Raw genomic sequence first — 25,766 nt, 5'->3', positions numbered from 1 at the left:
AAAATTAAAAAGCAAGGATATCAAGAGAAGCATCCAAGAGAAAATTGCTAAGCAGCAAAAGTAAGGGAATAAATACCCCTCCTTTAGAATCCTTGAAATTAAATTTGAACTAGGGCAGTGGACCAGCAGGGGGGGTGGGATGTCAAAGTCTCTTAGATGGTACATGTTTAAATTATTTTAAAAGAATGAAAATTCCTGTGTAATCATTCTGATTAAAAGGCATACTTAAACATGATGATTTTCTCTTCCTTGAAAAGTTTCAAGACTAAATAATAGCAGAAGGGGGTAAAGCTAAAAAGCTGACATAATGAGAGAAAAATGTTTTCAGCTGTGATGGTATAAGAGATTGATTGTAGCAGGGGGGAAATGAAAGAGAATCAGCATACACAACTCCTATCAGCCTTGACAAAAATACTACATGGTGATCCTACATGCATGTATACAGGCTGGGAAGCAATTGACTATAGCTTCCCAGGTCATGTTACACTATGTGGACAATCACGTCAAAAAGGATGCTTAGAATTGTGGGTTGGTTTTTAAATAATGCATTAGAAAATGCCAAATTGGTAATATCATGTATTTGTACACATCTGTCAACAGTGCAAAAGTTCATTTACTTTCCATGGTTGAACGACTGCTGAAGGTTTTTATCAGAGGAAGGAGATTAGGATGCAGCTCATTTTCAGGAAGATAGGTGTGCAGAAATCAGTGGATCCTCATGGGAGGATTATGCTCCTCCTGCTGCTACTTCTGTCTTGTTCAAAAATAGGCTCTTACACCTTCTCCCTCTGTTGGGGTTGAGAGGAGATAAGAGCAGGGTAAGAGGAGAAGGATCAACGACCTTAAATTCCTTGGGGGGGGGTTAGGTCAGGTCTTACTCAGATGTAGCAAAGGAGCTTTGTTTACAGCACTTCTAGCAGCAGTTTTCTGAGCTCAAAGATTATAGGTGATTGCCTCACCTGTTTTACAAACAGAGTTTGAGTTGAAAGAGAAAATAATGTCATCGTGAGCCACTTGGGTTGGGACTAAGTGAAGATCTTTTGATCAGCTGGTTTTGATACAAAATCATTGGGAACTAGTTTACTTTGCTTTTTTTTGGAAAATGCAGATCCAAATAACTACTTGGGCTTCTGTTGCTAAAGGTAATGGTTAAATAATGATTGCCGAAGGGAGAAAAATTAGCATTCATATCCATCAGCTATGGAGGCCAATATGCAGTTAAGTTCACATATACTGTATAGTGTAGGTCGTGTGAACAAGGGTGTGTGTTTTCCCTGAATAATTTTCATTTTCCACAGGTATTACATTAACACAGAATTTTCTGAGGGTTTCAGGACTTTAGGTGGCTTGGGGATTTTGCCAGGGTAAGCCAATGGGCACTTAATAGAAACCACTCAGGAAACCATTTTAAAATTTCATTCCTGTTTACCACAGAAAACACAGTAGCAGACTGCTTTGGAAGAAACTGTAGAATATATGCTTAGCTTAGGAAAACTGAATGGAAAGTGCATAAGATGGACATTAAAAGGTTTTTAGAATGTATTTAATACTTTATTTCCCCCCGTTATACCATTCACAGTATGCAATTTGACTTTGAAGAAACATGTACTACTGCATATCTGAGAATCCCCATACTCATGCTTATGTAGCCAAAACCACACTACTTGTGGACAAAAGAGAGGTATTGCTAGACTCAGGGTAAACTGAAGGTATGAGAAATTTTTAGAGGAAAATATCCTAAAGGGGCAGAGACTCCCCAAAGAGTTCCATAATAGCCCAATTACATTGAATTGGGTTCAGTGAGAGAAAAACATGACAACTGGATGGAAAGTAGGACTAGAATGGAGTGACTGAGAAAGGAGGACAAATAAACATGTTTGTGGTAGGAGGAGCCAGCTCCTTGTACAGATACGTAGGTCACTTCCTAGGTTAGGCTGAGAAGCTATATTTAAATACCAACAGAGACGGAAGAGAGACACGGCCATATACATGAATGGGGAAATAAGAGAATTCATTGGAGCTGAAATGATGTACATGTGTATCCCCCGGCAACCGGGCCCCTCCAAATAAATTCTAGACAGCCCAACGGGTACTTACTAAAGGCTGGACAAACAAGGGGGAGGGGAAACAGTGTTTGTGTGAGCAGATTTAGGTGTCTGGAACCATGAACACAACCACTTCACAATGCAACATTTTGTTGCAGGCCGCCACTTAGACATTCTAGGTAAGAGTAGCAATGTTGCCTTCTTGACAAGCATAAATGGCACCCAATCAAAAGTTTAAAAAGATCCCTGAAGGCATTTCAGTTACTTCCGTTTTAATTGAGAATCAGTAAGATCATAACGAGGTCAAACTTACAAGGAAGCGTTTAAGTCCCATTGATTTCAGTAGAAAAGTCTTTATGGGGATATCTTATTTCTTCAAAGATACAGTTCAGATACATTGCTTGTTCCTACTGTTTCTGTTCACATGAACTAAGTATCTTGATGTCATGCTGTTCATGAGACCTTTTAATGGGAGACTGTATTATTAATTTTATTAAATTATATACTACTGATATATGAAAATTGCTTCTGTGAAGCAAACCTCTTTTTACTTTTTACTCCCTTCATATACGACATATAATTTCCACTGTATATTTATTTGGAGGGAGAAAATGCTTTCTTAGAACAGCAGAGGAAATAAACAAAGAGGGGGAAAGTAATACATCACACGGACTATTCCTCTGCCCCATCACAATCTCACATTTCTGATTTTTCAAGTGTTGCCAAAAACAAACATTTGGAAGATAAAAAACTATTTTCTGCATTATTGAACCTAGCAACATCTTTGTCTCGTTAAGCTCTTGTTTGAGCTGTCAAATATGTAAAAGACAGAATGGTGCATGGCTTAGGATAAAACTAAGGAGAAACAGATTTTCCTTGTAACCTCCAGGTCACATGTTCTCATTGTGTGAAATGGCATAGTAGCATATTGATCAGTGCTTTAAATCACCTGCCATTGGATTGATGCCCAAAAGACAAAGCCAGAACTATCACTTTATTGACAGTCTTGTGAAGCTTAAGATTTAGCAGTCAGGAAACACATCTTTGATTCTCGTTTTTGGGAATGCCTTCTGCAGTGTTTAACTTTGGAAGAGTCATGTCAGAAATTTGAGCATCCCAGTTCATTCTAGATGGCGTAAATACAAGTTCTTGCCCAAGGCACAGCCACATAGAGAGTGAATATATGAAGGATTCATGAGGAGTGTGAAACTACATCCATGAGTCATTATCCCTTATGTTCCATTTTCTGGTTTCTTCAGCTGAATCTGTCTGTTGAGAGATTGTATTGCCTCCTGCCTTTCAGATCAGGACTTGTTTGCTTTCAGATTTTGGTGTGAATTTGCACCAATGCACCACAACATGGCTGTACACCTAGCAAATTTTGATTTCTTTAGTTATGAAAAGAAAGATATGCATGTGGTATTGTGAGAGGGAAAGCATGTGGAACAAAGAGCCATTGTGGAAAGAAGTGAGAGGAACAGGCAGAAAGGAAGCAGAATAAGGTGAGAAATGAAAGAGTGTTGGTGCGCGCACACACATTTAAGTTGGCATCCCTTATACCAGCATTACTTTCTAATGTTAACATTTTTTCAGAATACTAGTGGAATCCTTGTCATTCATCTCTCTTCCAGACCAAGCCAAGTCCCCTGAGTTGTTGCTGCCATAAAGTGATATTTCAATAAGAGAAAAGATCATAAGAGCTGCAAAAGCTTTTATCTAAATGTAGATGTTTAACACAAATAGCCATAGTGATAAAATTAGTAACCACAAATTGAAGCTTCAGTTCTGTGTGCACCTACCTGGGAAGCTGAAAACAGATTTATCATTATAAATAAATAAATAAATAAATTACTGCTTATAACCTGTCAGTCTGACCGGGTTGCCCCAGTCACCATGGGCAGCTTCCAACATAATAAAAGCACAGCATTAACATGCATGCTGTTACACTGTAAGGGATATAGCTTCCTAAATGTAAAAACACTTCTATAAGCTCGTCAGTCTCTATTGTATTTTCTAAACATGCTGCAATTACTATTAAAAAATCATTTTAGAAAAGATGATATTCTCTGATATGGCCTTGATCAAAAGTAAATTGCTCATCATGTCTGCTGCTTCAAGTGGATAAGCTGCCATATTTTTACATGGCATATGTTAGCACTTTTGCATAATGCTCCTGCTGGGTCAAGACGTCTGGAATGTGTTCCTCCCTCTAGACTTCCTCCATGAAGAAAACATCTGCCTTGATTTCCTGTGTTCTTTTGGTCTTCTTTTGATTTGTCCCAAAGTCCATTCTTGTCTAAGCTGTCTCCTTTTCAAAATGACAGATGGGAACAATGTGTTTTAGAGACACGCATATGATAACAGTCTTTATCCTTGTCACCCTGCCTAGAGGGACAAGAACTTATATCTCATCTCATCAAGATACTGATATCCCAAAAACACTTTCTTAGCTTCATAGTCACAAAAGAAGGCATTGATGGTGGCAGTTCCTGTTCTCTGCAGAGAAGAGGAATTCCAGGTTATCTATTGAAGGGGGAGGTGGGGTGACTTTGGCCTCTTTGCTCCCTGTTCAAGGTTCCTTGAAGGTGTACCATTTTATGTGGATGCTATTGGGTACTTGCAATGTGGAATTGTAGCTTCTGTTGCATGGTGTGTTCTCTCTTTTATCTCAACATCCCTTCCCTAATCACTGCAACTTGAATGACCTTAGGTTTGATTTTTAATCACAGTGAATTATTGTCTATCAGTCAAAACATGAGATACACAAACACACATGAGATACACAAACACACCCCTCCTCACCCCTCAAGCTCTGTCAGCTTAGTTTTGATTCTTAGAAAGGAGAGGAGAGGAGGAAAGTTTATGTGTTTAACTTCTTGAAAGAAATAGACCTCAGGAAAAACTTGGAAGCTTAGTAGGTCCCTGATCTTCCTCGTTAATAATGTGATCTGGTCAGGAACATGGAATCATGACTGGAACAACCCCAATTCACCTTATTCAGCATGCACACAGAACTTACGCAGACCCCTAAAATATTTTTTATCAATTCATCCAAAGACCACATGGCAGTTCACAACATAAAAATATAACATTAGAACACAGAATACATTACAAAACAATAAAAAACAAACCAATAAGCAGCCTCCCACAAACATATTTAAAGGGCCATGTAATGTTGATCAGCCAAAGGCCTGGTAACATAAATGTTTTCTCCCAACACCTGAAGATATGTAATAAAGGTGCCAGGCAAGCTTCCCTGGGCAGAGCATTCCACTAATGAGGAGCCACCACAGAAAATATCTGTTTTTGTGGTGCCATCTTCAGGCCCTCTCATGGAGGAAGCACACGAAGAAGGACCTCAGATGATGATTACAGGGTCAGGGTTGGTTCATATGGGGAGAGGCGGTCTAGGTTCTTTTTTTTTTAAAAAAATACTTTTTTATTCAAAATTAAAACAAAACATATTATCCAGAAACATATCATCCTTATTTCCCCCTTTTTCCCTCCCTCCCCTCCCTCCCCCTACAGAACCCCCCCACCCCCACCCGACTTCTTCCCTCATTTCCAGTCTTTGATTTCTCTAAAAATGCTGTTTTCTGCATGTTACACGGTTGTATAGATCCTCAAACTATTTAGGTAATAATTATCAATAAAAAGTTTGTGAATGTTTACTCAAAACCAGCCAAGGAGTCCAGTTAGCTTTGTTGCGTCTTCAAATACTTTGTAAAGAGTTCCCATTCATCTTTAAAGTCGCAGTTATCCTTGTCCCATAGCTTGTATGTCAGTTTTGCCAGTTCTGCATAGTCCATCAATTTTTCTTGCCATGATTCTTTAGTTGGGGTTTCTTCAGTCTTCCATCCTTGTGCTATTAAAACTCTCGCGGCCGTTGTCGCATACATGAGAGGCAGTCTAGGTTCTTAACCAAGTTCTTTGTATTTGCAGCTTTGCAAGCACTGTTTTGGTTCTTTGCTGAAATTCTGAACAATGGTTGCCCCCATAAACAGACATGGAAAATGTTCCTTCAGACAGTTGGGGGGGATTAAAAAACAACAACCCAGCAAATGATTTATTAACTCAGTCCTTCACTCAATTTATTTCAGTATATTGAGAATACAGAAAGTTTTACAATTCCATTAAAACAAACAGCCCACCAACAGCAACCATTTGGATTTTATTTTATTTTTGCAATATGTTACTAATTTATAGAATCTGTTGCCAGCTTTCTCCAGAGAAAACAATCTAGCATGTATGAGAAAGAAAGCTTCACTGAAAAGAAAAATTAAAGTGAATTTTAAAGAAGAGTGGGTTAATGTACGATTTTATAAATTTGTAGAGTTATGGAACAGAAAATAGGCTGATATTGTTGTGTTCCAGGGAGTATGTGCCATCTACTGGTAAAATAGGATTCTGAAACTACTATTTCCAATCTGTGTTGGATACTTACTACGTAAACCAAAGAGCTATTCTAAGTCTCCCAAAAATGTAGGTATACAAACTGGGATGCTTTTGTCAGAAACCACACATTTAATCTTGTAGGGTGGCCTCTGCCCAATATCTTAAGGTGTCAAGTTTCATGGAAGGTGCCTAAAGAAGCCAGGGTGGCTATCTAAAGAACTTTTAACTGAGTTAAGATTAAAAAAGGATGTGTACAAAAAATGGAAAAGGGGGGAAACCACCAAAGAGGAATTCAAACAAATAGCCAGCACGTGTAGACACAAAGTCAGAAAAGCTAAAGCACAGAATGAACTCAGGCTTGCTAGAGAGGTTAAAAGCAACAAAAAAGGCTTTTATGGGTATGTTCGTAGCAAAAGGAAGAACAAAGAAACAGTAGGGTCACTCAGAGGAGAAGATGGTGAAATGCAAACAGGGGACACAGAAAGGGCTGAACTCCTCAATGCCTTCTTTGCCTCAGTCTTCTCCAATAAAGAAAACAATGCCCGACCTGAAGAATTTGGAGCAAATGATTCAGCAGAGGAAACACAGCCCAGAATAACTAAGGAGATAGTACAAGAATACTTGGCTAGTCTAGATGTATTCAAGTCTCCGGGGCCAGATGAACTGCATCCAAGAGTATTAAAAGAACTGGCAGATGTGATCTCAGAACCACTGGCAGTCATCTTTGAGAATTCCTGGAGAACAGGCGAAGTCCCGGCAGACTGGAGGAGGGCAAATGTTGTCCCTATTTTCAAAAAGGGGAAAAGAGAGGACCCAAATAATTACCGCCCAGTCAGTCTGACATCAATACCAGGGAAGATTCTGGAGCAGATCATTAAGCAAACAGTCTGTGAGCACCTAGAAAGGAATGCTGTGATCACCAATAGTCAGCATGGATTTCTGAAAAATAAGTCATGTCAGACTAACCTGATCTCGTTTTTTGACAGAATTACAAGCCTGGTAGATGAAGGGAACGCAGTGGATGTAGCCTACCTTGATTTCAGCAAGGCATTTGACAAGGTGCCCCATGATATTCTTGTAAAGAAGCTGGTAAAATGCGGTCTTGACTATGCTACCACTCAGTGGATTTGTAACTGGCTGGCTGACCAAACCCAAAGGGTGCTCTTCAATGGTTCTTCTTCATCCTGGAGAAGAGTGACTAGTGGGGTGCCACAGGGTTCTGCCTTGGGCCCGGTCTTATTCAACATCTTTATCAACGACTTGGATGATGGACTCAAGGGCATCCTGATCAAATTTGCAGATGACACCAAACTGGGAGGGGTGGCTAACACCCCAGAGGACAGGATCACACTTCAAAACGACCTTGACAGATTGGAGAACTGGGCCAAAACAAACAAGATGAATTTTAACAGGGAGAAATGTAAAGTATTGCACTTGGGCAAAAAAAATGAGAGGCACAAATACAAGATGGGTGACACCTGGCTTGAGAGCACTACATGTGAAAAGGATCTAGGAGTCTTGGTTGACCACAAACTTGACATGAGCCAACAGTGTGACGCGGCAGCTAAAAAAGCCAATGCAATTCTGGGCTGCATCAATAGGAGTATAGCATCTAGATCAAGGGAAGTAATAGTGCCACTGTATTCTGCTCTGGTCAGACCTCACCTGGAGTACTGTGTCCAGTTCTGGGCACCACAGGTCAAGAAGGACACTGACAAACTGGAACGTGTCCAGAGGAGGGCAACCAAAATGGTCAAAGGCCTGGAAACGATGCCTTATGAGGAACGGCTAAGGGAGCTGGGCATGTTTAGCCTGGAGAAGAGGAGGTTAAGGGGTGATATGATAGCCATGTTCAAATATATAAAAGGATGTCACATAGAGGAGGGAGAAAGGTTGTTTTCTGCTGCTCCAGAGAAGCGGACACGGAGCAATGGATCCAAACTACAAGAAAGAAGATTCCACCTAAACATTAGGAAGAACTTCCTGACAGTAAGAGCTGTTCGACAGTGGAATTTGCTGCCAAGGAGTGTGGTGGAGTCTCCTTCTTTGGAGGTCTTTAAGCAGAGGCTTGACAACCATATGTCAGGAGTGCTCTGATGATGTTTCCTGCTTGGCAGGGGGTTGGACTCGATGGCCCTTGTGGTCTCTTCCAACTCTATGATTCTATGATTCTATGAAAATTGCAGGTTATCTGCCAATTTGGGTTGCAAAGATACATTGGTTTTTAAGTATGTGAACCTAGAGTGGTTGGTTACAGCAGCAAGATGGTGAATGATAGATCCTGCTGTAAAAAGTACTAATTTGTATGTGATATGGATATTTCACATTTCCTCTGAGCTAGCAGAAAAAGTCTTCCCATCACACATTCTGCCTGCATTTAGTGCGTAATGCTTTCTTACTGACACATTCTTGCTCCAACCTCACCAGAAACTCCCAGGCCTTTAATATAAGTCCAGGTAACTTGAATATACAGCAAATTATAATAAAAATTGACATTGCATACCAATACCACATTACTGCTTTAATATGTGTGTGTCTCCTAGGTAGAGATTGGAACAGTAGTACCATCTGTAACTCGAGAGATTTATTTACCTTCTCCACTGCCAGAAGAACCCGAAGAAGAAGCATCCACACCTAAGCTTATTGATGGCTCTTCACCTCATGGACCAGGAGTTCTTGGTCCCCATACACATGAAGGTTTGTAAGAGAGAGTTGAGGGACATGATTTTGGCTTTCTGCTTTGTCTAGATTTGGGCCTATAATTCCACACAAGCTAAGGAGCCTTTTCATCAGGGAATATGTAATGCAGTTTTCTATACAGGTTTGCAGTATGCAGACTTGCCTCCTTACCATCTAGACTTCTTAAATTGTCTAGTGAGTGTGTGGACATTCAAGAGTGACAGATAAATTGGGCAATCTAATCTGTTTTCTTCCAGTTTTGAAAAGCAAATTGCTGATTTTGTGTTATTCTGCCAGTTATGGTAGAAGCTGAGCTGAGTTGAGCCAAGCAGTGAGATGTCAGTTGCTAAAGAAAAGGAAATAACTAAAGCCTCCTCCCCAGAACACAACATTGATCCCTCCTATAAGTCAAACAAGCCTTAAAGCTTGGTTGTATGTTAATTAAAATAATGTCACTAAATTTTAGGTTAATTAGTATAATTATACTAGTACTTCCTCCCTGGGCAATGTGGTTGAGAGTGTGGTGGCTAAATAGCTGCAGGGACAGGGTGAGCTCCGTTGCTCTGTCCCTGCTCCTGCCAATCTATCAGTTCGAAAGCACATAAAAGTGCAAGTAGATAAATAGGTACCGCTCCAGTGGGAAGGTAAACGGTGTTTCCGTGCACTACTCTGGTTCGCCAGAAGCGCCTTAGTCATGCTGGCCACATGACCCGGAAGCTGTATGCCGGCTCCCTCGGTCAATAAATTGAGATGAGCGCCGCAACCCCAGAGTCGGCTACGACTGGACCTAATGGTCAGGGGTCCCTTTACCTTTTAGACTTGTAAGAAACAGATTCTAGTCTGGTTTCAGGCCCAGAACAATTTGGCCCTTTCCATGTAACCTCCTTAGTCCCACTCACATGACCTTATTGGTCCCCGCCTACATAACCTCCTTGACCACAGGTTGCCTCACACCAGGTTCAGGGGCGACCAGTCACTGCTCAGGAACAGTAAGGGAAAAGAGACTAGCAGAAGCAAGGGCAGTGGAGTAAATGGAGCTTTAGGTTTTGAGCAACCTGGGAGGTACGAGGCCCTGAATTCCTTACTTCTGGAAAACACTCCAAATCCCACTAAAAAGAGTCCAGTAATGTTAACCAGTAATGTTAAATAATGCTTTCCTGTCTATCCTAAACACCCACATTAACAGCATTAGACATATAAAATGGCATCATTTTGCACCATTGTGTTCTATTTTCTATAAATATTTGTGATGTTTCTCAATCCCACCTCCTTTTTCAGAAGGCAATAGGGAAATGCAGAGCTCTTCCCAATTACATCCACACACCTGTTAATGAAGCCCTTTCATAAATTGGTTTAAATGCTTTAGATCATTTTCTTATGTTCATTCAGCAGTAGTTTGATGTTTTATTTAATAATCTACAGCTTTCAAGCAGTTTTTCCTCAAGGGTTGGTTGAAGCTATTCCTGATGTCATTCTTCTGCATGAAAGATGCTAATTAAAAACAGTTCTAAGGAAATTGAGGTCTCATTGGGGGGGAAAAACCAATTTCCTCAAATATCAAAAAAGCATGCTGGTTACCAAACTAAATGTATGCAGGTTTATTAAGTTTTAAAGGGAAGACACAGATCCTGGAGGTAGAATATAAAATGAAGATATCATCCTGACTATGACTTGAGAAATCTAGTATGGACAAAATGCTCCATTATTCATAAGAGTATTTCCTATAAAACATTACAGATGTAGTGAATCACTAGGATTATTCAAGCAGCAATTTTCATATCCAGACCAATCTAATAAACAAGGGAATCCACTTGATTTGATTACACTGAGTCTTTCAAAGTTGTTGGTTTTGAACAGCCACATTGCCTCCAATAATAAATCCACTTAATAACTTCTCGTGTGTTTGTTTCATTTAATTGTAAATTTACAAAAGCGTGGTTTGTAACTTTAAAAATAAATATTAAGGGCAAAAAATTGGAGCGTTGGTATTGTACACATGTTTGCATGTGCACCCAGTTGTGAATGGCGTAACACAAAGTGCATGAAATATTCAATATAACGTTTCCCAATATCTGAAAAATATCACTATGCATTACTCCACAAATTGTGTAAATGTGGAACTTTTATCAAAAGGTGCATGACTGGTGATTATTCTGCTGCACTAAGAGGAAAGTTATTCATGAGAACTCAGATACCTACACATGAGCCTGTAGGCTCTGTAGGATGGCATGGCTCTGTGTCAATTTGCAGCAGGTTAGACTTGACAGAAGTCATTCCATGTCTCTCTGAAAAAGGCTAATCTAAATTTTTACAAGTGTATAACTAAGTGAATGGTTTCTTCTTTCATGTTTTAGGCCTCCCAACTTGTCTTCTGTGTATGTGCCTAAGTACTTCTGTCTACTGTGATGATCGTGAACTCGAAGACCTTCCCCCCTTGCCAAAGGAAACCACACATTTCTACTCTCGCTATAACAGAATCAAAAGGGTCAACAGGGATGACTTTGCTAACCTAAGTATGGATGACTTTACTATTGGTTACTACACTTTATTTTATTGCACGCTATGCAAAGTACTTTCTCATACTGAAATATAAGTAGCATACATCTTCTGGACATAACATCATATTATGAACTATAATTTGGAACTATTTACATCCAAAGAATGGTGATTGTCTGTCCTCCCCACCCCCACCCCTGGTGTTGGTCTTTAAAAGCAGGCAGAAATGCTGCAATTATTTTCCCTGCTTTGGTGTCCCTGACTAGGCAACTTAAAAAGGATTGACTTGACTTCAAATTTTATATCTGAAATTGATGAAGATGCCTTCAGGAAACTACCACAACTTCAGGAACTGATACTTCGAGATAACAAGATAAGGCAGCTTCCAGAATTACCACCAACCTTGATATTCATTGATATTAGTAACAACAGGCTTGGTCGCAAAGGAATCAAACAAGAAGCATTTAAAGTGAGTTCTGTATTTAACTGCTGACTAATTTGAAAAAAAAAATCCCTCTCTTTGACTAATAAAAATAGTCATTATAAGAGCAGGAGGGAGTTCTCTCATAAAGTGATGTGAGATAGCTCTTCCAGTGCAAAACAACATGGTGGCAGAGGCTTAATTCCTAAGGTCAATGTAGAAAGGATCATGGATTAGGCACATATTATTTTCCTCTTATTTATTTTATTTTATTTTATTTTATTGTGCACGGCTTGATTGTGAAAAAGCTCCAAGCAGATTGCAAATATAAAACAATAACATTATCAGTAAAAACAACAAAACATTTTTTTTAAATCAAAATTTGCCACTAGCATGTATTTTTAAGCAACCTGTGCCATGCACATATACATCAAAACTGATACAGAAGCCATATTTTTTGTACTCAAATTTAATACTCAAATGGAAAAAATACCTTGCATGAAGTCACTGTCAGAGTAAGGTGGCAGCTGTATGGCAGCATGGTATGATTCTGTCTTCCGTGCTCTGAGAACAACGGGGAAATTGTGCAGTGATAAAGAGAGAACTGCACTGAGGTCAGGCTCAGTCTTATGGCCTGAAGTAGCCAGGCTTTGCAAACCTGAAAACAAGCAAATAAAACCACTAAGCCAAATATCCCACTAAACATTCATTGAATCTCTAAAAAGAATCTATCTTGGTACAGATGTTTAAAATGATTGACTGCATTTAAGTGTCTATACTCATGTGTGGCTCAGAATGAGAACAAAGAAATCACTTCTCTTTTTTAAAAAAAATATTGTTTGTTTTCTTCAGGATATGTTTGACTTGCACCATCTTTACATCACTGATAACAACTTGGATCATATCCCACTTCCACTCCCTGAAAGCCTCCAGTCTCTTCATCTGCAGGTGGGCTAAAACAATCAATAAATTCTTTTGGATATAGTGTTTACTGGATAAGAAGTGTGCCAAATTTCATACAAATAGGTTCAGGGGCTTTCGTGCTAGGAAGAACTAAATATTATTTCCTCTTGTTAGAAGTTGGACCCATTGGTTACAAAGGTGCTCTCTCCCCCTCCGCATCCTCATGCTTTTCTTAAATTTGGAGACATAAATTACATATGTATACGCAAAAAGTATCAGGTGTTATAACAATAATTGAACAACAAACCAACAACACCAGAACTGGCTTATGAATATAAAGAACAATTTTACTGGAATAAATAAAAAGGTAAAGGTACCCCTGCCCATTCGGGCCAGTCTTGCCAGACTCTAGGGTTGTGCGCTCATCTCACTCTATAGCCCGGGAGCCAGCGTTGTCCGCAGACACTTCCGGGTCACGTGGCCAGCGTGACAAGCTGCATCTGGCGAGCCAGCGCAGCACACAGAACGCCGTTTACCTTCCCGCTGGTAAGCGGTCCCTATTTATCTACTTGCACCCGGGGGTGCTTTCGAACTGCTAGGTTGGCAGGCGCTGGGACCGAACGATGGGAGCGCACCCCGCTGCGGGGATTCGAACCGCCGACCATGTGATCGGCAAGTCCTAGGCGCTGAGGTTTTACCCATAGCGCCACCCGCGTTTGGAATAAATATATACCCTCATATACCAACTAGACAGTGGGCAAACTAAAGTGCAATGTGCATAACCAAGCCTGGAGATACTCATAAACATAGAATGTACCAGTGTCTCTCTGATTGCTGTACTGGTTATGTATGCAATAAATATGTCATAACACAGCTGGAACAAATAGTTGTTCACTGGAAGCACAACGCAATAAACGTAGGAGCGGTTGCCAGAAGGCGCTCTTCAAGTGGTTAGCTGGAAACGCAAAGCCACATGATCAATTGAAGCCAAATAGATGAGACCTGTTCTCTGGTTATTATCCAGGTTTCGCAGCAAGCTTCCTCAGTCCATGATGCTAATCACTCAACACAGTTCACTCAAGACAAAACGTACTCACAGGCACAGCTTACATATGGTCTTGCAAAGCTGCTTCCCCCCACCCCCCATAGCACGGGGATTGTGGACAATGGTAAAATCATGTCCTCTGATAGCAAGCTAGACCTGTCAGTCACAACTGAGTTCCTCCTCTATGATCTCTCTAATATACATGGAGCATTGGATAAAACCAATATCTGGTTGCAGCAGATATTTGTATGCAGCATTATTTTGATGTCTAGATATCTAAGGTGCCACAAAATAATAATAAATAATAATTTTATTATTTATACCTTGCCCATCTGGCTATGTTTCCCCAGTCACTCTGGCCAGCTTACAGCATATCTTTAATATATATATAAAAACATCAAGTGTTAGAAACCTCCTGATACAGGGCTGCCTTCAGTTTGTGTAATTCTTTATCTACTTGACATCTGAAGGGAGGGCGTTCCACAGGGAGGGCGCCACTACCGAGAAGGCCCTCTGCCTGGTTCCCTGTAACTTCGCTTCTCGTAGTGAGGGAACGGAACCAGTAGAAGACCCTCGGAGGAGGATCTCACTGTCTAGGCTCAGCGATGGGGCTGGAGATGCTCCTTCAGATATACTGGACCGAAGCCGTTTAGGGCTTTAAGGCATAGCTGTCAACGTTTCCCTTTTTTAAAGGGAAATTTCCTTATTCCGAATAGGATTCCTCGCAAGAAAAGTTGATAGCTACGCTTTAAGGGTCAGTACCAACACTTTGAATTGTGCTCTGAAGTGTACTGGGAGCCAGGGAAGATCCTTTAGGGCCGGTGTTATATGGTCCGGCCGCTATTTCCAGTCACCAGTCTAGCTGCCACATTCTGGATTAGTTGTATTTTCCAAGTCACCTTCAAACGTAGTCCCATGTAGCTCGCATTGCAATAGTCCAAGCAGGAGATAACCAGGGCATGCACCATTCTGGCAAGACAGTCTGTGGGCAGGTAGGGTCTCAGCCTGCATACCAGATGGGGCTAGTAGACAGCAGCCCTGGACACCAAATTGACTTGCGCCTCCACAGACAATTGTGAGTCCAAAATGATGCCCAGGCTGCGCACCTGGTTTTTAAGGGAGTCCCCCACATTTGCCCGCCCCTTGTCTCCCCAAAACAGTACTTCTGTCTTGTCATGATTGAACCTAAACCAGTCAGCTGCCATCCATCTACCAACTGCGTCCAGACACTCAGAATTCCCTGCTCTTATTATTATTATTATTGATTCAGTTTCTCATCTGACCTTCATCACAAAGTCCTAGGGCTTTGACTTGCGCCTCTTTGATGTCCCACTTTACCTCTAAAAACCCCAAAATTCCTCTGAGGCACCCTGCTTGGCTCCAGAATCTATCCAAATCACGCTACTACTAATTATTAGGTTATTGTTGACAAACTGACATTTAAATTGGAATTTAAATACTGGCTTTAATAAATATTTTGTTTTCTTTTTAGAACAACAATATACAAGAGATGCATGAAGATACTTTCTGCAAAATGAAGGATTATTCTTACATCCGCAAATCTCTCGAAGACATCAGGCTAGACGGCAATCCCATTAATCTGAGCAAAACCCCTCATGCGTACATGTGTCTACCCCGTCTGCCTGTTGGGAGCCTCTTTTAGGCTTAGGCCATAACGAAAATGTCATGTAACATAATTTCTTTTGCAAGTATGCTTTCTAAAGCAAACTGCTTCAAATGCTTGTGACAGTATGATATGGTTGTATTGGTGTAAAATAATAAGTAAACAGTTGCAGTCAGTAACGCACAGTGCTGAATACTAATTCATTCTCTATTAAAGTATACCATGCTTCCATATTGTAACCAGTGCATTGTAATCAGTGCAGAATAGCCGACATGATAACTATGATGAAAGGAGAAGGGAATGAATAAGAATTAGAGAAACTGAATATTAATGATACATGGTTCATAATTTTATCCACATTAAAATTGTAATAGTAAAGCTATAAGAATTGTATATAAATAGAAAATGACCCATGTTACCTTGTTTTTAATCATATTCTATATGTAAAGCTTTTCAATAATTTTTTTCATAAAAATGTAACAAAAGTCCTGTCTGGATGAAACCAAAGCTCCATATAGGCCAGCGTCCTACTTGCTATAGAGGGCAGCTAGGTGCCAGATCAGGTTATTTTACTAAAACATTAATATTAAAAATAAATATACTCTCTTGTAAAATGTTGAACACTGCTTTGTACTAGAGAGGAAACATGGAAACCGTCCTTATACTGTATAAGTAAAAAAATGTACACCAAGTATGTGTATTGTCTTCACAGTAATTTTGTGCTAGATAATAGTGAAGAAATAAAATTCCTCGCTTCTCTACTAAGCTCACCAACCAACTCAAAGCAACAGTAGAAGACTTCTGTGAAATTGTATATTTCAATAGTTCCTGACACTATGGAAATAAGTGCAAAGCAATACCAAGTGTATTGTAGAAACTTTACAGAATGTTTCTGTTCGTATATTTTAATACACCAAAGGGGAGAAAACATTCAAATATGAAGCGCTACTTCCTAAGAAACTCTGTCCCCAACATTCAGTCAATATTTACCTTCTACATATATGCTTTCCTCTCTAGCATCACACTAGCTAATACTTACTTCAAGTTTCTATGACAGTTTAGAAGATACTATCCTTATTGTCTTGGAAGATGTTTAGTAGGGCCAATTCTGGGGTGGTTTCTAATACTTGCTTAGTTATTTTACATATTTCTCGTATGGCTGTTGTCCAGAATAGTTGGATTTTGGGGCACTCCCATCACATGTGGAGGTATGTGCCTGTGGAGGTGCACCCTCTCCAGCATTTTGGTGAGGTTCCTGCCCATTTACACCACAAAGAACTCATAACCCACCTAATTTCAGCAGCCAGAAACATCATAACCAGACACTGGAGAGACCTGTCAGGAGTAAGCATGGACCAATGGTACCAAATAGTATGGAAAACAGCCTTACTAGAAAAATTAACCAATAAACTGAAACTGACATGGGGACAAATAGAAGAAGACACCTTCACCCTGGTATGGCTCCCCTTTATCACATACACAGCCCAACAAGACAATGACAAAAATCCACCAACAGCATACAAATCAATATGGCTAACCTGATCCAAAACACCCACCCACTCCACTCACACATTTAAACAAAGATCACCACAGCCAATCACAAGCAAACAACCACACCCTAGGCCAACCCCAACCTCTCTCACCACCAAAGGAACACAAGTGAATAGCAGAGAACCTGCACAAACGATGCTGACACAAAACCCCACATACATTAAGTAAAATAGAAACATCGCCACCCAACCCCACTCACCTCCCCCCCCTCTTTCCCCTTTTCTTCCTAATGTCTCAACAAATGAAACTGATGAGTAAAAAAATGTTACGGGGGGGGGGGAGAGACATTGCACATACTTTTGTAAGCCAAGAAAATCTTTAATAAAAATACATTTAAAAGAAGAAGATGCTGTCCTTAAAACAGAGCAGTGCCAACAGTGATCAGTTCTCCTGCTTAAATTAGAATTGTCCTGCCCTGGCTGTGACTGGTTCCAATAGGCTGAGATTACATGACAGATAGAAGGAATGTAGCAATTAGTCAGGGTCAGAGCAGATAGATGGCTTGGAGTTACTGAAGCAACTGACCTTCCCAAAGCTCTGAGTGTGGCAGTTTGCTCCCCCTCGTACTGCCACAAGCTGCCCTCCCTCCCTGCTTCCCGGAACTAGAATTGGGCTGAAATGGATGGAGCAGTGACAGGCTGCACATAGGCTTAGTCCCTGATTGCTTGGGGAAAGCTCTGGAGAGGAGAGACTCAGATGGCTGCAGGGAGGTTGGGACTTTTTCTTGGCAACTGATTCATGGCGTAAAACTACCAGGGATGAGCTGCTGTGCTCATTAGGCCTGACTCCCAGCCAAGTCTGTGAAGATTGTGTTTTTGCTAATAAAGTATTAACTCCAACTTTGAATGGTGTGATTTATTGCAGACTTGCACTTTGACTGTCTGTATTTTAGGCATTTTCTTTTTTTATTTGTGTTATATGCAATGGTCTATGGCTATAAGCAATAAATCTTCTATTGAATAAATAAATTACATTCATTTGAGAGCAATGTGATTTGTGCTTAAAGGTGTGTTCTTACAGGTATTCCAATGTGTACTCAGATGTTCACTCCAATGCCTAGCCAGCCAGTGCTTCCCATTCTGCTGCTCTACTTTCATTGCTACAGTACAGTGCAACACAATTTTATGCAGGAGCAAAGGCATTGGCCTGGTTGCCAAGACCATTGAGACTAGAGGGTAGTCTATATAGTTATTTGCTCACAGGACCAGCATTTATTCTCTGTGGCCCTTTCATTACTCCCTTAAAAATGGTCAAAATAGGGGCTTCTTTTCAAGGGCAAATATTTGTTAATATTCAATTGAGATATCACAAGTGTTGCTATCTATTTGTTGTGAGACAGGGATGTCTAATCCATGGACCATGATCTACAACTGGTTCCCAAGAGTTGTAGTCTACTAAGACCTGCCTCCCACAATTTGCCATGTACTTATGGCTTCTTTGGATTCCATTTCAATTCCATGATGACAAATGCTTTTTTTTTGTGGCCCTCTAAGCCAGTCCTAGTACATTTTAAAACAATACTTTAATATATATATTAATACATATTAACTGATTGATCCCATAGTCACCCAACTATAAAAAGCATGGGAACCCTCGGAGTTTTCTTTAGAAAAGAAAAAATCATCACATTCGTTTACATTTTGGGGACCTGCACTTTGGCATGCAGTCGCTGGGGGGGGGGGTTGACCATGAGTCAATGCAGCCTTCAGCCCAAAAGGTTTATTGCCTCAGTTGTAAGAGTTGTCTGGGTGCAGATTAAAGTCAAAGCCATACTTGCACGCATATGTGCAGTAGAAATGATAGGAGACACATGGATCTATCTTTAGACCTCTCCTTTTCCTATCCATGTGGTTTCTGTCAACAACTGTTGATCTTTTTTACTAGCAACTAAGACAGCAAATACTCAGAAATTTAGCCAACCTCTGGTTTGTTTGTTTTTTAAAAAAATCTTTGAAAATAATATCAGGTTCTTAAAATGTTGATAATTTACTTGCATTGGTATCACCATTTTAAAGAGTACTACTGCCATCATGTGTTGAGATATTATAAATAAAGCTTGTCAAATCCTCATATTTGTATTTTGTGTGTGTATTTAAAGTTGGGTGCTCTTTAACAACGGATTTGATAAGTTATCTAGTAATTCTGGCTGAAGTTTCTATGTATCAGGATTACAGAACTCTCATGCATTTTAGCTTCCCTAAAGTGTCTGGAGAATAAAGCTAGGCAAGGTAGAAATTAAGCCTGAGTCTGAATATGTGACAGCTCCTGTACTGATAGAGAATGAAAGGAGATAATTCATTATCTTTTCAAATGGTCATTCTTCTCAGTCACGCTGATAAGAATCAATGAAGGAACATATTAGAAGCAGAGCCTTTGTTTTATTTAATGGCCAAGTTTCTGAAGCTGAACTTTCAGCATAGTTTAGAATGGTACTTTGGTTTCTTTCCAATAGAATGCAGTGTTTTGCTTTTTTCTCATAGGAGTGAATAGCAGCCTTTTATCTGAGAAAGCAAAAGGCTGCAGCATTCAAATGTTTATGGGGTGAAATTTGCCACCTGGCCTTGATGACATAGGGAAATTAATAACTAATAATAATATTTATATGCTTCCCATCTGACTAGGTTGCCCCAGCCACTCTTGACGGCTCCCAACAAAGTATTAAAAGCACAATAAAACACCAACCATTAAAAACTTCCCTGAACAGGGCTGCCTGCAGATGTTAATGAAAAGCCTTCTGGATCAGACCAATGGCCCATCTAGTCCAGCATCTTGATCTCACGGTGGTTGACCTGATGCCTGTGGAAAACCTGCATGCAGAGCTAGAGCATTGCTGCACTCTCCCATACTGTGGTTTTGAATAATTGGTATTCAGAAGCATTTCTGCCTCTGACTGTGGAGGCAGAACATAACCATCATGGGAAGTATCCATTGATAACCCTCTCCACCATGAATGAAGGAGCAGGTTTAGCCCCATCAGCAGAGCCCTAGATTAAACCCTAGTTACTTTATTGCATACAAATCAATAGACTATTGATAGGCATGGTTACCTGCATAAAGACAAAAACCTGAGCTCCATGGTAACATTCTGCTTATGATGGGGCTTTTCAACACACACACCCCGTCTCACTAATCCTGAGGATTGGAAAACATGTTAGAAAGCCATGGGATGGTGTACAAGGGGCTGCGGATCAACGGGGAGTCAGGGGAAAAGAACCTGGGATGAACAGAAGTGTTTTTGATCATATTGTGGCAATTTTGGATCCCATTAAGTTATTTTTCAAATCAAATCAAAGACCTTTATTGGCATCACAATCTAAAACATTTCAGGTCACTGGGATAATTAAAAGGACAAGGGTGAAGCTGTTGAGGGTCAAAAGGTCAGACTGTGATCGTGTGCACTTACCATAGATATTCTGCTTCGCCCTGTCTGTTCCCTGAAATAATGGTTCATTGGGAACCCTTACGGGTAAAATTGTGGCTAAAAAGGAAGCTACTAAAGCAGGGATATCTTTGTCCTGATCTGCCAGGAGAAACCTCATTTGACTTGTCAGAGTTACAGGCCGGAGGTCCAACATTTTGGTCAGCATCAGTTGGCGAGGTCTACTGTGTAGAGAGCAATCTAAGAGAATGTGGTCCATTGAATCAGGTACTTCTTGGTTGCAGGCACACAAATGGGCTTGATATGGGGCATTTGAGAATCTACCCTTGGTCACTACAGAGGGGAAGGCATTTACTCTCGCGAGCATAAAGGCTCTTTGATGGGAAGGGAGTAGTAGATCCTTTAGATATTTGGCACAGGTTCCGTAGGGTGTTGTAATACCTAAGGCCTCCAGAGAATAGGATCTCAGAGGTAACAAGCGCTGTCTTTCATGGTCGTAGAGTCGCTGTTTGATTATTTGGAATATGTAACTTTCGTCGCATGCTTCAAGGCTCTCAAGAGCAATGCCCAAACTACGGATTTTATCTTGAATTGCTCTATACCATCCAGGTCTTCAAGCATAGAGGTTAAGAGGGAGTTAGATGTTGTTCTAAAGTGGACTTTCAGCCATGCCTTGATTGTAGTGAGCCATGCATTGGTTTCCATCAGATGTTGGCCAGTTTCAACACATAGGGTTAAGTAACTTATGCATTTAGGGTCACCATGGATCTTAAGAAGAAAAGTCACTTGAATTCGTTCAACTTCTCTATTAAATGCTTGTATCCAAATTGGAATGCCGTACAATAACTGAGAAAGGGAATTATTTGATATTCTGCTCCAGACCTAACTACACATTACACAGAGACATTTGAAACTGAATCCAAACCAGCTTTCTTAAAAACAACAACAAACCACAACAACAACAACTGGAAGGGAGGAACAGGAGGGGCCTAGGGGCCCTTATACTGCCTGCTAGGTCTCTGCTACAAACCGCCCTGAAGCCTTCCTCCATGCATAGATCAAAGCACATTTGTAGTCAAGACAATGAAAAACCGGCTGGAGCAGACCTACTTGTAGCTGAGTAGCACTGGGAAAGGAAAGGGTTAAAATAACCCTCTCCCTGCTACTTGTCTGCTCCAAGTCAACCCCCCCCCCCAATATGGCTGTAGTTAATCCTTTGGGTATTTAAAAGGTAGCTTCTTCTGCCTTCAACCTTTTGATAAACTGGAAGAAGGGCATATTCTGTAGGGTGTGCTCTATCAACTCAAAGTTAAAATTTAACTATAACCAAATACATGCATTTATAAGAAACAGAGTTTCTAGCTATAAAATCCATATGAGCATTAAGATATTAGCAGTTAGTGGGCCCAGACATTCTGCACAAAACAGAATGTTAAGTGCTACTGCATCAGTAGTTTGGGTAGATAGAAACATGTTGACTGTTACCCAAGCATTATTTGTAGGAACTGTCCCAAAATCTGATATATATATATATATATATATATATATATATATATATATATATATGGCAGACATAGAAAATTAAATATGGGGTCATGGGCAGTTTATTCACATCATCCCCGTGTAATTTGGACAGGAAAATCATGAGATGGGTTTGTTTTTCAGCCTTCTGTTCTGAAAAGCAGAACTGATTCATTACTTAATCTTTGGTAACAGCTTATGTTGAAGTCATTAAAGATGTCATATGGCACAGGTCAGTCTTTATTGATTACTGTTACACAGGATTGGGGTATCTGAAAATAGTATTTGCCTTAAGCTATGTCTGGCTAAAAGATGCACGCCAACATGGCTACCATGACAGTTGTGTGGAGTCAGTTGCCCCGGAGCCTAAAGAAGACAAGAGTCTTTGATTCTACAGAGCTGCTCTCAAAAGAACACCTATCACAGCCCCACCTTGCTAAAAGCTGGCGGAATGTCCGGTTACAGCCCCACCCATTGCTTTATGATTGGTTCCCTGTTGCCTAGGGTGATGACGATGCTTTATTCAATCTATACAAGGCTCCCAAGAGGAAAGGAAGTTACCACCCCTAGTGGTATGACACCTATGGCCCACTGAATCTGGGTCAAAGCAGCATCTCACACCGGGGTCTCATTGTATTACAAGCAGTGGCACGAAAGCCACAAAGAAAGAGGGAGCAACAGAAAACGACTAGGAAAACAAAGTACTGGAAAATCAGGAGTGTGTGCCCAGCTGGTTAAGGACAGAAGGCACAAACCACACAATACAGAACTAACAGCACAAGCAGTGGCCGCTGTTGAAGGAGAAACTCCTGGGGAGGAAAAAACAAAAGTTGGAAAGGTATTTTTTTGGAAGAGGCTTCCCAATTATCTCCTGAAATGTGGAGACAGGGACGGCGGTGTTATCAGCAGCTGTCTCTGCAACTAGGATATACCAAACAATGGCCCAACATGGGAAGAAGGGACCAAAATGGTGAAAGAAGTGATCCAGGAGTGTCTCACGGTAGCCATCATGAGACCAAAGTGCAGAAGCCCAAAGCTTGTCACTTTTCCGAACGGAAGAACGGTACGTTCTCTGGGAATGGTAGACCATGGAAGAAAAGGGGAGGCTATTGGAAGAAGAAAAGATCACCTAAGAAGGAGAAAGCAAAGCATTGGTGTGCAAGTCACCAATGGAAATCCAGATGTTGTAGGATCGGGAGAAGTCACCGCCGTAATCGGAAGCGGAAGAGCCAGCGTTTGTTAGCATTTATGCATGCAGCTGTAAAGGGGAGACTGCGCCCCATGAATCTGTGTGGGTGGAGGGCACCAGGAATGCGTGCCCCTAGGAACACAACACAGTTTATCATGCATCAGGTGTACCAAGACATGCGCCAGGAGGAGAAAAGGGCAGCGGCAGAAAAAGCAGCTGCTGCAGACAAAAGAGAAGAAGAGAAACCAGAACAGCAGCAATCCACAGGAGAGAATGATTGTGACATGGTATTTCCAAATGCCAGTTGCATGGCCACCATTTCGGCTATGAGCCCACAGATAAATATTTTCATGGGAGATGAGGAAGTTGGAGAAGATGAGAGTAGTCAGAAAAACCAAATATATGAAGATATAGGTCTGGAATCTCACCTGAGTATTTCCTGTGAGCCATAAAAATACAATGACTGGACTATGCGTTTGTATTCCTCGATAGTTCAGAAGAGATCTTGATCTCCAGATTCTTAAATAAATGTATATTCTGCTCTCTCAGCTCTGTTCCGTCTTTATCTGGTGTGGTTCACATGCTTGCAGAGATGTGCAAAAGGCAAAAATACTATTCTTAAAACTCTGTGTCCTCAAAGTCAAAATTGATTCAGGAAATCATTTAAGCTTAAATCCTGATGAATATAAACTGGCCCTAAAGAAAGTTAATTATTCAAAAGTCTCATTGAAAATGAAGTGGGAGTTAAGTGTGGCCAAATTTAATTAAATTGGGGCTATTGAGTTTGATTTTGAGAAAGCTTCACATGCTGTGGAAGTGTTCAGTAGGTCTTACTCCCAATGTTTAAGATTGCCTATTTTAAACCTGCTCTCAGTGACAAGTTCCAAAATGTTGGTGCCACTACCAAGAAGGCCCTGGTCCATGTTGCCACTCACTGTATTTTACATTAAATAGGTAGATCAGACATCTGAGGAAGGTCTTCATGTGATGAAGGTTCACATGGGATACAATCCAATGTCTCCCATACAAATCCAGCCCACATTCCAACTGTAAATGTGGTATCCAGTACTGTACAGGTGTGTGCCTGTGCCTTAGTTCCTATACCACAGTAAGACCATAGGGGGAAGAGCACACACACAGGTTGGGTGGGTGTCAGCAAGGATCCTAATGGGCCTTGGTCAGGAAGGCCAAGAAAGTAGCCAGTTGGACTGGTACAGTTTGGTTTAACCTTCATCCAGAAATCACAGGATCTGGGAGGCCGGAATGCATGGTACCAGCTGGTTTCTCCCTCTTACCTTGGAAGTCAAGGTTCTCAATATGATCTCCATGGACTCGCTGACTACATTGCACCCTTGCTTTGGACAGAGCCTCTGCATAGCCAATGAGTAACCTTCACTCCTGGGCTGTTAGCCTTGGTGTCTTGCCAAAGGGGTGGCAAACATCCCATTGCTAGATCACTAGGTTCCATCTGGCCTGTAGCGGCAATTGTGTGATTTGACTTTTCTGGGTCCATATGAGAGATGACAGGATTGTTCTCTCCAAACGAAAGAAGCAAGATGTCTACTACTATTAATAATAAAATATATCAAACGTATTCCAACTTGAGCTTACTGTACAAACTCCATTAATCCAGACTGACTCCATAAATTCAGTGCGCTCGTTCTGTCTCATTCTGTCCCCTGTCAGACTGATCACTAAATCTTTGTTTCATGGTTGGGTTGGAGAGTTTAATTCTGGAACCTGTGAGGCCAATAAATTGTAAAAAAGAATAGATCAGTGTAGAAGAGTGATATCTTTTGTATTCAGTAATGCTTCCACAAATAGAAAATCGATTCCTATTTCCTGTTTTTCATTATAGAGAAAAGATTATGGCAATCCTCAGGGTACTTACTCTAAAGCAGTCTTATTGATTGCATTCAAAAGCTCTAGTTCAGGTGTCTACCATTTCAATGGAAAAGACATTCAGAGGAGTGCTTAGGATGACAGTCTGACTTGGCGTTGAGCTGAAACGATATGTTCTGTGCGGTGCATTTTTCAGAGGATTAAAATGTAAGATGTGCTGAATGTTCCCAGCACCATTACTTTCATAGGACCCCTGTAAAAGTGGGAAGGATAGTTTCAGGAGAGGAATTTAAATAATTGGGTGGAATGGGCAGGTCTTACCCTTAACAATAAGATGGGCAAAGGCTCTTCTTGTAAAATAAAAAATAGCCTTGCCACTGCTCCATATCAGATCCCCCCTATTTTTTCAAAGAGGGCAGAGGAGGATAACTTGACCGTTTTGAAAGGACTAGTAATACTCTTGATACAGCAATGATTAGAAAGGTGTTTGGTAAATTTTGAAATATTCCTCTAGTTTCCATGGCACTTTTGGCTGTAATCCCCTTTCCGAGCCATCTATGCCAGGAGCAATTGCGACAAATGGTGGTCACAAATTCTGTATGCTGATCATACATTGTGCGAAAAAGCAATGTCTTTTCTCTGTCCTGAATTGACTGACAATCATTTTAATTGAATG

At 40.7% G+C, this 25,766-nt stretch overlaps 1 protein-coding gene and 1 long non-coding RNA gene across 3 annotated transcripts in view; one reads left to right on the top strand and one right to left on the bottom strand.

Moving 5' to 3' along the window:
- The window catches only part of EPYC (epiphycan), a 25,995-nt gene extending 9,695 nt beyond the window's left edge, over positions 1–16,300 (top strand). For both annotated transcript variants that reach the window (XM_053406852.1, XM_053406850.1), the window contains exons 3-7: positions 8,984–9,137; positions 11,474–11,632; positions 11,882–12,084; positions 12,889–12,984; positions 15,477–16,300. In XM_053406852.1, coding sequence (XP_053262827.1) covers positions 8,984–9,137; positions 11,474–11,632; positions 11,882–12,084; positions 12,889–12,984; positions 15,477–15,647 — 783 coding nt within the window. In that variant the 3' untranslated portion in view covers positions 15,648–16,300. The remainder of the gene's footprint in view (positions 1–8,983; positions 9,138–11,473; positions 11,633–11,881; positions 12,085–12,888; positions 12,985–15,476) is intronic.
- On the bottom strand, positions 12,429–25,766 carry LOC128422636 (uncharacterized). Its single transcript, XR_008332546.1, has 3 exons — positions 24,860–25,766; positions 19,842–19,955; positions 12,429–12,694 (listed from the first exon to the last, which is right to left on the bottom strand). It is a non-coding gene; the product is annotated as an uncharacterized LOC128422636 (long non-coding RNA).

This window comes from Podarcis raffonei, chromosome 10 (assembly GCF_027172205.1).
Source record: "Podarcis raffonei isolate rPodRaf1 chromosome 10, rPodRaf1.pri, whole genome shotgun sequence".
NCBI lineage: Eukaryota > Metazoa > Chordata > Lepidosauria > Squamata > Lacertidae > Podarcis > Podarcis raffonei.
Note: the sequence above shows the minus strand (reverse complement) of the source record. Positions and strands in the feature narration are given on the sequence as shown.